This window comes from Trichoplusia ni, chromosome 15, assembly GCF_003590095.1.
Source record: "Trichoplusia ni isolate ovarian cell line Hi5 chromosome 15, tn1, whole genome shotgun sequence".
In the NCBI taxonomy this organism is placed as follows: Eukaryota; Metazoa; Arthropoda; class Insecta; order Lepidoptera; family Noctuidae; genus Trichoplusia; species Trichoplusia ni.
Window position 1 is genome coordinate 9,844,492 of NC_039492.1, and position 12,602 is coordinate 9,857,093.

At 34.5% G+C, this 12,602-nt stretch overlaps 3 protein-coding genes across 4 annotated transcripts; 2 read left to right on the forward strand and 1 right to left on the reverse strand.

Annotated features, from left to right (window-relative positions):
• Positions 1-121: 121 nt before the first annotated feature.
• Positions 122-2,304, reverse strand: LOC113501571 (nuclear envelope phosphatase-regulatory subunit 1). The gene is made up of 4 exons (XM_026882773.1): positions 2,118-2,304; positions 1,825-1,896; positions 1,173-1,307; positions 122-318 (listed from the first exon to the last, which is right to left on the reverse strand). Exons 1-4 carry the CDS (start codon positions 2,173-2,175, stop codon positions 173-175), a joined length of 411 nt encoding a protein of 136 aa, XP_026738574.1. The 5' UTR covers positions 2,176-2,304; the 3' UTR covers positions 122-172.
• A 774-nt stretch (positions 2,305-3,078) lies between these two features.
• On the forward strand, positions 3,079-7,329 carry LOC113501328 (enoyl-CoA delta isomerase 1, mitochondrial-like). Its single transcript, XM_026882451.1, has 5 exons — positions 3,079-3,227; positions 3,413-3,644; positions 4,329-4,475; positions 6,015-6,227; positions 6,618-7,329. The coding sequence occupies exons 2-5, from the start codon at positions 3,414-3,416 to the stop codon at positions 6,876-6,878; spliced, it is 852 nt and encodes a 283-aa protein (XP_026738252.1). The 5' UTR covers positions 3,079-3,227; position 3,413; the 3' UTR covers positions 6,879-7,329.
• A 1,774-nt stretch (positions 7,330-9,103) lies between these two features.
• Positions 9,104-12,256, forward strand: LOC113501327 (enoyl-CoA delta isomerase 1, mitochondrial-like). Of its 2 annotated transcripts, none has more exons than XM_026882449.1 (5): positions 9,104-9,529; positions 10,004-10,255; positions 10,742-10,888; positions 11,045-11,257; positions 11,803-12,256. In XM_026882449.1, exons 2-5 carry the CDS (start codon positions 10,019-10,021, stop codon positions 12,067-12,069), a joined length of 864 nt encoding a protein of 287 aa, XP_026738250.1. In that variant the 5' UTR covers positions 9,104-9,529; positions 10,004-10,018; the 3' UTR covers positions 12,070-12,256. The 2 variants fall into 2 exon arrangements, with proteins under 2 accessions (XP_026738250.1, XP_026738249.1); XM_026882448.1 differs by having other exon boundaries at positions 9,105-9,529; positions 9,969-10,255.
• Positions 12,257-12,602: the final 346 nt, after the last annotated feature.

Below are 12,602 nucleotides of genomic sequence, written 5' to 3' on the forward strand. Positions count from 1 at the left end.
TTGATGTATTTTACGCCTGTATGCCCTTAATTTAATCCTATTTCCATTCATTGGCCTTTGTAAATAGCAGAATTAGGCCTCTGGCCACTATTAAAAAAAGCCATATATATTGAAAGGCAAGTTAACAAAGAAACAATTTATTCTTAGCTTATGAAATATGTACAGTAAGTAGTTATGTGTTGGCTGGGCGCGGCTTGAGGATGAGCTTGCCGGTGTCGTCGCACGACATGTTGAAGTCGTTGAGCACGGAGCGGGTGCGGGCCGTGATGATATTGGGCGCTACCACCTTCCTGTGGACACCCATCATGAACAGCAGCACTGGAACATATTATCGTTTTTATGAACTTGTTGTCCTTGTTGTATTGCGTTTTTTATTATGTATGTTATGGGTCAAAAGACATTCCAAGCAACTATTTCTATTGGAAAAAAATATTTCGTGGGCCAGTTGATAATATACAAGGTGGAAGGGACGTCATACCGATCCCGAGGTCCAGGGGTTCTCGACATGATTCCATACCGTTTTTCATCGGTCTTTTGATGAATCGGTTTATTCAAGCGGCTTAATAGCGACCCCGCCATTGCTTCAGCTCATGATGAATTGAACATTTTGACGTCACTGTCGGTTAGATTTGCAAGAGAGCGATGACCGACGAGTATCTTTACGAATCAGCTGATGCCTTTTTTCGTGAAAAGTTCTAAATAATGATTTTCGTTATGAAAATATTATTGAAATACGTAGGAAAAATTATTTTATGACACATAAAATTAAAAAAATGCAATTTTCATGAAAAGTCTGATGAAAAATACCAACGCAGGGGGGTCTGGAATCATGTCCAGAACCCCTGGACCACAAGATCGGTATGATCACATTCACCCTAGTTAATGTGTATTGTGTACTATGGCTAATTTACTAAACAACTACAGTGATTATACTTTGCTTTCGTACATATTAATTTCTTTGTGAAATAGGTGATAACAAACCGTATCCGAAAACAGTCAATTCTCAAAAATAATTATAGGAATTACAATGGAAAAGTTAAAAGTAGAAAAATGTTAATGTCCAGTGCCAAGACTTAAGTGCACAAAAAAATATATATATTCAGACTTTGTCAAAACCCTTTGAAACTATAATTCAGACCTTTTTAGGTATGACTATGTATGTCAAGACTTACCTAAAAATGTGGAGGTGAGGGCAAAGAAGGGATGATTCCAGAGAGACTGTGTTAGAGATACAACCGGAGTGAGCGGGTCCATAAGCCAGTGATATGCCGCTATTGCCGTACACACCGATACTACTATCAGCACAACTGAAAAAAAAAATGTGTATGATACAGTGATATCTTACAGAGGTTTTAACTCTTAGGATAATTGGCACAAAAATATTATCTCCTTATTGTGCTATTTCAGAAAACATGTTAAAACTAAGTAAATCATGTATTACCTATAACCTATGTAAAAAAAACATATTTTTAGCAAGAAAGTATAGATCTATTGTAGTAAATCATGAACGGATATGAGATAAATATCCCTACATTTATCTTATAAGAATACTAGGTATTGCACGTGATTTTGCCCGTGTAGTTAATAGTAATAATAGTTTCCCCTTAGCCTTTCTCAGTAAATTTGTTGATTAACAGAAAATAATCCTGATATTTTCACACTCACACAAATAACTATTCAGCCTAATAATAATAGTATACAGTGGTGCAAAGCTAGAAAACAAGATTTCATACACAATAATCTGTATCAAGGTGACTTGGAATTCAATTCTGATAACTTGTACTAAATATATACACAGTGAAGAATAAGTTAATTGTTACTTACTTCGCCATCTCATAGTAGCCGGCTGCAGACATCCTATAACTTCAGTCAGTCGACGCTCAAAAGCTTTTAAATCTGAAACGTCAGAACTATCTTTGAGACGTCGATTCATTATTTCCTCGACAAAAGGAATCTCTAAAGACTGTTTAACGACTAACAGTTATCTACATTGTAACGAATGATACCTTAAATAATTATCTAAACCATTACGTTGCTAAATTATTATGAAGTTCCGAGTGCAAAGTGCTTATTCTGATTATACTGGACAAAAAACTAAGTATTCCTATCATAGTTACCGTCACACGCCGTTTGTTCCAACGACATTTTGTTTTCACGAGTAAAAACAGTGAACATTACATTAATGTTTGTTTTTATCTTCCTACATATTGAGCTTAAATCCTAATCTACGATTATTTAATACCTCTACAATCGAGAAATCAAATAGCAAAAAATGCGTTTGTTGACGGAATAACTGTCGACTTGACATTGACAGTTTTCTTTCAAAGCCGTGAATTTTTGACAGTCTATTTCCACAGATGTTGACTACCACAGATAGTTGTAGCCTAAACACTACGTTTGTGAATAAAATGGGATGAGCTTACATGAAAAAAAGCTAAATTATTTGGTCTTTAAGAATGAACGTTAAACCCTGCAATCAAATCTATTAGAATTTTGTGCAAAAACACACTTGATTTCAACAATACAAATACTACAATACAACGCGTGATCATGAATAGCTAGAACAGGAGAATGAAATTATTACTCTGATTAGACAAAGTTACAGCTAGGTCCACAAAGTCAGGATTACCCTCAGTGATACGCACGATACGTGCTTATTCAATAAATTATTGGAACCCACTCGTAGAACAACTTAAGGCAATTAGTTCGATATAATTATAATTACTTCAGCTATATGAAAACTAAAATCTAGACTATTTAAATAGTGGCAAGGGAATAAAATCTAGGACCGCAATTTATGTTATCTTAACCTTATGTGCACTAATTCACAGTGCACAAGTTCACACGGTTGCACAGTCACATAAATGATTTTTTTTCTTATTGACTACATGGATAGTCTTTGATTTGAATATTTTTATTCAACTCGTTATCAATTCTATAAAAACTTTTAAGATATTGTTTTTTAACGGAGGTCTAAATATTATTACTTGCACACAATGTTGTGGTTTCCCAAACCTATTTTAACGACTACTATCTACTCCATTTATTTCCTATTATCTAGGCATCAGTTAATCAGCAACTCAGTGCCTGCTCCAATATAAACGGACACGCACGCTCACACTACTCCATACGAACTTCATAACAGTGATAGACAGATAGTCCAAAGTTCGCCTAACGTCGGTGGAACTGCAATAAAATTAAATTAAAGTGCTTGTGAATTAATTAAGGTGTTTATTTGTTATTATCTAGATTCCCTGAAAATGTCAATGCCTTAAAATATTCGAAGAAGTTTCTCACGTTTACTGTCAATGAGTTTTAATAACAAGTGTTTTGTCGTACTTTAACATTTAATTGGTGATAACTAAGATAACTTTTATACTTAAATTAACTTGTTTTATGTGATAATTTTCAGAATGTTTCCTCTCAGACAAGTTTTAAGCCATGCCAAGAGAGTGGTGCCAGGTTTTAGGGCTATGTCCAGTTCAGGACCTCTGGTGGACACAGCTGTGGACGGCGAGGGCATAGCAACAGTTACTATGCAGAGGTTACCAGTAAACAGTCTGAATTTAGACCTTCTTCGTGATTTAAGTAAAGCTTTAGACGATGTCGCGGATAAGAAATGCAAAGCAATGATCTTAACATCTGTAAGTCTTTCATGTATTACTTAAACTTGTAATAATTTTTCCTAGAGTAAATACATTGATAATACTTATTTCTTCATTCTTTTACCAAATTACAGAAGTAGTAATCAGAACAAGCAAATTAACTCTCAAATTGAAATATTGGTTCCAGTTCATTGACTTGCTTGAATTTGTCTTATCTACAAGCAGTTTTTGTGACAGAATGTGTTTAAAATTACCCATTTTACACAGCTAATCTCATAAATTACAGTACCTTTTAAATTACATATTCATTTCAAACTTTGTTTTAAATTTTTACAACCTGCTTAGTATTCTAATTTAGTAGTGCTAGGATAAGGAGTTCCAAATTTTCTCACACACTTTGGTTAATAATTAAATTCAAACAAACACATGAGTCAGAAATAATCAGAATAATGATAAGATATAAAATAAAATTGTTTATAAAAAAATGTTTTTACTAATCAAATAGTAACTTGCAAACTGGTATGATACTTGTTTAAAATGAAAATAATACAATTAAATAATTTTAAATTGGAAAAATTGCTGTAGGAAGGATAGGAAGGTTTTTATTTATAAAAACAAAACACAGGTATTATTAAGTAAATTGACTGAAATTCTTTTGAATTTTACATCACAGTAAAAAAAAAATGTGAATCTCTATGATAAATGATGAATGCTTGTTTTTAGGCTTCCCCAACAGTATTCTCAGCCGGTCTGGACATTATGGAAATGTACAAACCTGATATGAAGCGAGTTGAAGAGTTCTGGACGACCCTTCAACAAGTGTGGGTCAAACTCTTTGGTGCCAACTTTATTACAGCTGCCGCTATTAATGTATGTATTTTATGGAATTATAAAATTATCTATCATTACTTCTTTAAAACAATATACATGTAGGTAGGTAAATAGTGGTTTGATAATGGGTAGCAATTTCTTTTTTTTTTTCAAAATGTAATTCAGTAACAGAAATTAGCTACAGACTCGTGCTAATTTATGATGTACCGTCATATGTGGCATGCTTTTTATTTATTTTAGTATATTATTTTGTTTTTTGTTTACTTCAGTTCCGTTTTAATAATAAAAACCTAAATTAAAATTGCTTCATCTGTTCGGGTTCTATGACGCCACTTACAGATAGACGTCAAACTTATAAAATAAATCATTTACGTCGGGTTTAAAAAAAAATAGTTCAGTATTAATAACAATTTTACATTTCAGCACATTTCATATATTATTATTATCATCTTATCTCTCGCTGGCAAAACATTTGATGAATAAAACAAACATTGCTATTATTGTTTGAATAACATCAGTACAAAGTGCGATGTACGCCAACAAATCTCTCTATAAATGAAGTCCAAAGTCCAAAAACGAACAACAATAAAGTACTTGATAAAATGTAGTGCAAAGTCCAGTTTGGATATGACTGTTTATGTTTACGTTGCGGGCCAAAGTCCAGTGGGACATGTTTTAAAACTAATGTTTTTTAATAAGAATTTCGAGGTCAAGACAACTAGGCCTAACTGAGTCGCTATTTACAATAGTCGATTGTATTGTCAATGAGTGTTCCGCCCCGCACTGAATTTTTAATTATTGTGTTGGCAAAATGCTTAGGACAATACGAAAAGTGTTTATAATCTAATTTCAATTCATTCATCCAGCAGAATCGGGGCCCTGTCAGAAGCTACTGGTCTTCTATAAGACTTTGGTCTTTGTCGGTATTGCATAGGAAGTAGAACGCGTCAAGTGCGAGACGGACTCGAGACACTGAGGGTTCAGTACAAATAGGCGAAAGAATAATATAATGCCAAAAAAATGTGGGATCTTTGCTTTTTCTTACATAAAAACCAATTCTATATCTTCATAAATCGTACAAATCTTAAAAATAAATTAGAACCTAAATTTAGAAAATATCTATCTGTCAAGACAAATGAATTTGTTGCAAAATATAATTAAATAACTTACTAACAATATAATTTGTTGTTTTTCCACGCTTATCTAGGATCTTGATAAGTAAGTATAACTCGTCTTAACCGTGAGAATAAAATTATAATAGAAATATAATATGTATGTATAATAAAATATTTCAAAAAATCCTACCCGAAATTAGTTTACAATTCTCTCATTGAAGGCTTACCATACTAGCAATAATCTGAAAAGTTGATATTAAAATTAAACTTGTATTTAAAATCTCTTGCAAAGAATTCACATTCGGCTTTAACTTTCGGTTTTTTGTAGAAATTAATGTGCTGATTTGCATTAAATCGATAGATGCCAACTCAAAACGCAAATATTTAAATTGAATTCCATATCCTGTACCGTATTTCATTATTAACCTCTTTCATGTATAAATATGTTATTCTTATGTTCCAGGGCCACGCCCCAGCTGGTGGCTGTCTTCTATCCATGTCCTGCGAGTACCGCGTCATGATGAGCGGCAAGTTCAGCATCGGTTTGAATGAGACAGCCCTGGGCATCGTCGCGCCGACGTGGTTCATGCACACCATGACGAACACTATTCCTCAGAGGCAGGCTGAGATCGCACTAACTACAGCCAAAATGTTCTCCGTTGATGAGGCTCTGAAGGTATTATTCGTGTTTTTATGTCTAGAAATAAAATGTATTTTTACAGTTATAAATTTCTTGAAGCGGTTTCAAAATAATTTATAATAATACATGGTTTACTCTCGCTTATTTATCGGGATCACCCCGGCTAGCTACGCTTTTTTTCCTTAAATCGTCTATGTACCATTTCCGTCTATGGAAAAAACATTTTTCAGTAGGTGTTTATTAAGAAAGCCAATGCTTTATTTTGTTTTTCGAAAAAAAAAAATACTTGAAAAATTAAGATCTGATGGAAATTTTGTATTATTTGCCGCATTTTTTACTCACTTCTTGCAGAAAGTTAATTTCTATGTAAAGCATTAAAATTTCACTGGTAAAACAGCAGTGTTTATAATAAGATTGTTATTACAGGTCGGCCTCATCGACGAAGTAGCGTCAGACAAAGCGGACGCCGTAGCCAAATGCAAGCAATTCGTGAAGAAGTTTGACAAGATCCCCGCTCTAGCGCGCTCTATGACCAAACAGAAGATAAGGGCAGGCCCGCTCAGGTGGATGGACGAAAATGCTGACCAGGACCTTCAAGAGTTCCTCATGTTTGTAGGCCACCCCAAAGTTCAGAAGTCATTAGAAATGTACGTACAGGCGTTGAAAAAAAAGTCTGCTGCTAAGTAGGTTATAATAGTCATGACCAGATTTTGTAGACGAAAAAGATGAAAAAAGCTTTGTAACCAAAATTAGTCAAGGGTTCCGAATGCATTGAATATTTTGAATCAGGAAATCTAACATTATCTCTTATAAATAGGAAGCGAGATGGACGTTCTACATAATGTAGAGCGGTGTCCCTCTTTCACAACTCCTAAGTGAGTTTTTGCAAGATGTGATGGTAGGCTCCCTGATCTCCTGTCCCGTTGTGTCCGTTTCCAATGATCGAAATCAGATTAGGAGATTATATTTTTACAAATGAACCGTCTGGTTCTACTTTAGTTACAATATTTACCCCGTTACTAGAAATAGTAGGTATTCTAATCAACTCAAAGATGTGTATAATTTTATTGAAGTTTGTGTGAGTTCCATTGTAAACAGTTTATTGTTTAAATAATGATGTATTATAGGAATGTGTAAAGAATTTACGAAATTAAATATTTATATGTATATTTATTAAGTGGCTTTTTTTTTGCTTTTGTGGCTGCCTCTGTTAGCCAAAGAATGATATTAATGCATGAAGGAAAGGGAGGCCTTTTCCCTACAGCGAGACATTAATGGCTTCTGCTTCTAATAATAATAACTACATAATACAATTTTATGAAAGTTAGAAGGAACCTAAATTATAATAACTATCAATATACATTATAAAACGAAGTCGCTTCCGCTATCTGTCTGCCAATGATAAATCTGACATGTTGAAAAATAGCTTGTTCTTTACAAGCTATTTTTCAACATCCAGTCAGATTGCAACCTTTAGATCGAAGAAAAAATATATTAAATGTCAAGTTTAAACTGATATTACAAAAATCCATTTTAAAATGTCCGAGATACTTACGACCTAATAAACACTATCGGCACGACGCGCGACGACCCCTGAGCCGCCTATAACAATTTCTACTTATTCAGCCTGACCTTACGTAGGCCTAGTGACACTCTTAACTGCATTAATAATTAATTAGTAAGAAAATTTTAAATATCCACATATCCACTTTCAAGTTGAAAAGTTTATTCATACGTTTAGTACTTTAATTAGGATAAAAATAAACAGTTTTTTCGCCAAGTTCGATGTTTTCGAATAAGAATTGATTTGAAGAAAAAAATGGCTGGACATTGCGAAATAACCCTGTATATTTTGCTAAATTATTTAAAACATTGAATTTGGATTTTTTATAACAGGATTTAGTTTATGTAGCCATGGGAGTCAATGAAATAGAAGCATATTTTATTTTCTCCGTTTCAGAAAATATGTCTTTACTTATGTCTTAATACGTTCCGTGTGTGTGTACATGTAATATGGCGTAATCTACATTATATCATTTCACATCATTATTCACGTAGCCTTAGTTAGATCTCCATTTGTACGATTTTTCCACCACCAATTTTATCATCAAAAGGAGCCAAAACTCTTCATTAAGTCAATATTATATTTTAGCGCGCTCTCATTGGATCCTACTCGAGCACATTTGCAGACGGTTTGCATTCGGTAGCTCTTTAACACTTTCAACCCTACAACTTTTAAAAGGCTTATTCTTATCTAACTTATCTATAGGATAATAGGATAGGATAAAGGCCCCTTTTTCCGGGGTGAAACGCTAATTACTTCAACTCACGCCGAGGGCACGGCTTGGGGATATGTCGGTCTTCCACCGATCAAAAAACCCCGGCCCCTTCTCCTAGATTAAAAAAGTATGTCTTCTTTTAAATTAAAATTAAATTACTTGCTCAAAAATTCGTACTACACTGTAAAACAATAAATTCTTTGAATGGATTAAAAAACAAATTGTTGACCAGTTTAGGTCTTAGTATGCCTTAAGCGATACATTATATTAATTTAGAACGTGTTTAAAGTCCTACTAGAATATTAGATCGCGTTTAAATATTTCTGTACCTGCATCTGGTTTCATATTGATTAAAAGTCAACCATCAAGAAACAACCACTAACGCCTTTATCCCATTGATATATTAAAAAATCCAAGATGCACAATCGTGAATAAAAATAACGCTCGAGACCGTCCCAAACGTTCACCAATTATACTTACTTACTTGTATGACGTTTTTATCATGTAGGTATATTATAAGAACGTACGTTATAATATATATTAGTCTGTTCAAAGGGTGTTTTACGTTTATCCTGAGTTTGAGAAGCATTGCTGTCGTAACAATAATGATCGCGATTATTTATGTGCGTGTGTGGTTTACGCGACGTGAAACGTACTGTGTTGCGTGTAAAGTAACGACAGACCGTTGTTCTGAATACAGAGATTCATATAGTGCGGTGATTGCTATTTATCAATGGCAATAATTAGCAAGATATTGTGTAGTTACAAGATATCGCTTATATCGGTTTCGTCCTTTAGATGTCTTTAAGTAAGATAAGATATCTGTTGTACGCGACTAGAGAAATTACTGATATAGGATTCCCCAAACAAGAATTTCGTTATTAAAGACAGTAACACTTTAGATTTTCAGTGGATCGTGGAAACCATAGTGAAAGTCGAACCATAGTTTAAAAGATACAGATAAGTTTGACCTGTGTCCCCGTGTATCGTGACCCTTAAATAGTACGGCTCTCTCTAGTGACGTTTCCCGTGAATCAAAAGAAGATTATTACGCCTAAGGTATAGCTATAAATAAAGATATGTAGGTTGAAAAAAAACTGTTCTTTTAAAGTAGCTCAACTCTCATGGGTTAAATTACTTATGTTATGTGATTTATATCAGAAGAAAAAAAAATATTTGCCTAGATATCACAGCTCTTTGTTCGGTAGATGTAATGGATATTCTTCCTTAACAGCAGGTTCATATTTAACAGTAGTTCAATTTGTTTCGGATATTAAGCGACACACGTTTTTCCCGCTGCGAGCTTTATAAACAAACCCGCTCAATGTGTTTTCCGCAGTCACCGAGTCGAGGATATTGTTTTAATTAAGAATTGGAAATGTAAACAAGGATAGTCTGACCTGAAACCTTATAAAGCATTGCTTCTAACATCTCACAGCATTCATAGAACTAAGCGTAGACAAGTGACAACTGACGTTAAGATTTTTAAAAATTTTAGAACTTTATTAGATCGCATTTTTTTTTAAATCGAAGGCACAGACTTTCATTATGTTGCATTGGCGAAAAGTGTCCAAAGAAGTCGCAAGAGTTGCTGTTAAGACAAGATGTCTGTCCTCGGCGCCAGGAAGGCCGCTAGTTGAGCTGTCTATAGACAAAGAAGGTATCGCTACCGTCCAAATGCAACGAGCTCCAGTTAACAGCCTTAATGTTGAATTAATGAGAGCGATCCACGATTCAGTCTCTGACTTGGAGAAGGATAAATGTAAAGGCATGATTCTGACTTCGGTAAGTGTTTTTTTTTGTTAAATTCAGTTTAAATAGATAAAATTCTATTCATACTTTTATTCTCCGAAATATAGTATTTTGAATTGAATTTGTAGTCTGTCGATGTGTAGCGGCTGCTTAGTATACATAGTTTATCTGTTTAGTGAAATCATTATCGGCCTAGCCTTTTCCCAACTATGTTGGGGTCGGCTACCAGTCCAACCGGTTTTAGCAGAGTACCAGTGTTTTACAAGGAGCGACTGCCTATCTGACCTCCTCAACCCAGTTACCTGGGCAACACGACACCCCTTGGTTTAGTGAAATGTTGGTGATAAATTCATAAAAATATATTGAGTGAACACGTCGACTTAATTGCATTAGTGCGAGAGCCGGCAAAGTGGTTGAAGCGTTGGTCAAGCACAACTGCACCAAGTTCCACGAAAAAAAAACTCTAAGTACTATCTTCTATTGGACCAAAACGTCTGAGTAATGTGTGCTTGTTTGCAGGCGTCTCCAACAGTCTTCTCAGCGGGCATGGACTTAATGGAATTACATAACCCAGAAATAAAGAGATTAGAAGAATTCAGCAGTTCTATGTTTGATATTATTTTAAAATTATTCTCTTCTAGTATTGTTACGACAGCTGCAATTAACGTAAGTTATTTGCAGTTAACTACGTCGACATTGTAAAAGACACTGCAAATATATTATTATTAGTTTCAATATCACCTTATTTCCCCAATATTGCCAGGTATTCAATTCAGCCCATATGTAAATGTTCCCAGTGTTATAAATAAAATCGTTTTTCAGGGTTACTCCGGTGCAGGCGCTTGTGTAGTAGCCTTAGCTCTAGACTACCGTACTATGACGACAGGTAAAGCTAAGATCGGTCTCAACGATACCGCAGTTGGTATCTCACCCGCCCAATGGATAGCCGAACTTATGACCAGGATCATGGGAAAGCGGAACACTGAGTATGCACTCACTACATCTCACATGTTCTCCGCGGAACAAGCTGTGAAGGTTCGTAGCCAAGCCATTTATAAAGTGTGGTTTACAGGGCGCCAATTCTGCTATGGATTGAATTCAATGGCCGATGAATGAATGAAGTTTGTCATAACATTTTTTGACAATGTTCGTATTCTCTTAAACATTTTTCTACACAATAAGTGGAAATTCAGTACGGGACGGTACACTCAAGGTCATTCATTCATCGGCTATTGTAAATAGCAGAATCGGGGCCCAGGATCCTTGTCTCATTAAGAATGCTGTACGTCATGACTGCGAATTCAAATCCAATAACATTGATGGCTAGGTGACTAAAGTCCCTTAAGACTCTGAATATTACTCACCAATAAAAAAAAAGGCAGACCCACAGCACGACGTGTTGCGGGTTCGATCCCCGCATGGCGCAAATAGAATAGAAGGTATACGTGTGATCCACGAACGCTTGTTCCAACAAGTCTTTTTATACGTGTGTGATTTGATGGTTGAGAATCAAGCCAATAATTAAATACCTACTCATTAACAAAAATGTTAGACTCGAAATAAAAATAAATATTTTCCAGGTGGGACTTATTGATGAAGTAGCAACAGACAAAACGGATGCCGTACAAAGGTGTAAAAACTTCATAAAGTTACACGACAACATAGTACCGGCTGTTAGAAATCAAACTAAACTGTCTCTCAGAAAGGACTTCATTACTGATTTCAAGGGAAACCGTGAACAGAATCTTAAGAACTTCATGAACATGATAATGAACCCTGCGTTTCAAAACGGAATAGATCAGTATGTACGTAGTTTAAAACAAAAAAAGGCTAAGTCAACAGCTTAAATAAATTAGAACTCGGGTGTTAGCAAATTAATAGTCGTTTCTGGTGCTTTTGATAAAGAAATGTTTTTACCATACAAGCTGCAACGAAATATATTATTTTATATTTGTTGAGAATTTGAAACGGCAGTTATTATGTCAATATCGTCTTTTTTTAATATCAATAAATAGGCACATAATTTAATAAAAACTTTTTTTAATCCACCTCCTTCTCTTTCGTTGTGTTGAACATAATGTTTAAACTCGGGCACATAACTTTGCCACCAATCAATTTCAAAAATCATTTTTTATATTTTATTGTTCACATATTTTTTGTATACTGTCGTCTCTAGTTAAGGGAGAACACAGGACAGTTACTCTTTCTACTTAATTTTAAGTCTTACAAGTGTACAGCCTTTATCGTAAGCAATGGAAAAGAAAATTGATTAGAAAAGTCCCGGTTAATATGTTCACTGTATGTTCATACGAAAGCTACTAATATGACATGTATCATGTTATTAACATTATAATTGAGATTATAAGTACATATAACAATG

What these genes read in the sequence shown, in the direction of transcription:
- LOC113501571 (XM_026882773.1), bottom strand. Translation starts at nt 2,175, where the DNA reads ATGTTCACTGTTTTTACTCGTGAAAACAAAATGTCGTTGGAACAAACG. An exon ending in GGAACAAACGGCGTGTGACG is followed by an intron (nt 1,897 to 2,117) that starts GTAACTATGATA and finishes CTGACGTTTCAG; the next exon opens with ATTTAAAAGCTTTTGAGCGT. An exon ending in GGCTACTATGAGATGGCGAA is followed by an intron (nt 1,308 to 1,824) that starts GTAAGTAACAAT and finishes TTTTTTTTTCAG; the next exon opens with TTGTGCTGATAGTAGTATCG.
- LOC113501328 (XM_026882451.1), top strand. Translation starts at nt 3,414, where the DNA reads ATGTTTCCTCTCAGACAAGTTTTAAGCCATGCCAAGAGAGTGGTGCCA. An exon ending in TTACAGCTGCCGCTATTAAT is followed by an intron (nt 4,476 to 6,014) that starts GTATGTATTTTA and finishes CTTATGTTCCAG; the next exon opens with GGCCACGCCCCAGCTGGTGG. An exon ending in CCGTTGATGAGGCTCTGAAG is followed by an intron (nt 6,228 to 6,617) that starts GTATTATTCGTG and finishes TTGTTATTACAG; the next exon opens with GTCGGCCTCATCGACGAAGT.
- LOC113501327 (XM_026882449.1), top strand. Translation starts at nt 10,019, where the DNA reads ATGTTGCATTGGCGAAAAGTGTCCAAAGAAGTCGCAAGAGTTGCTGTT. An exon ending in TTACGACAGCTGCAATTAAC is followed by an intron (nt 10,889 to 11,044) that starts GTAAGTTATTTG and finishes ATCGTTTTTCAG; the next exon opens with GGTTACTCCGGTGCAGGCGC. An exon ending in CCGCGGAACAAGCTGTGAAG is followed by an intron (nt 11,258 to 11,802) that starts GTTCGTAGCCAA and finishes AATATTTTCCAG; the next exon opens with GTGGGACTTATTGATGAAGT.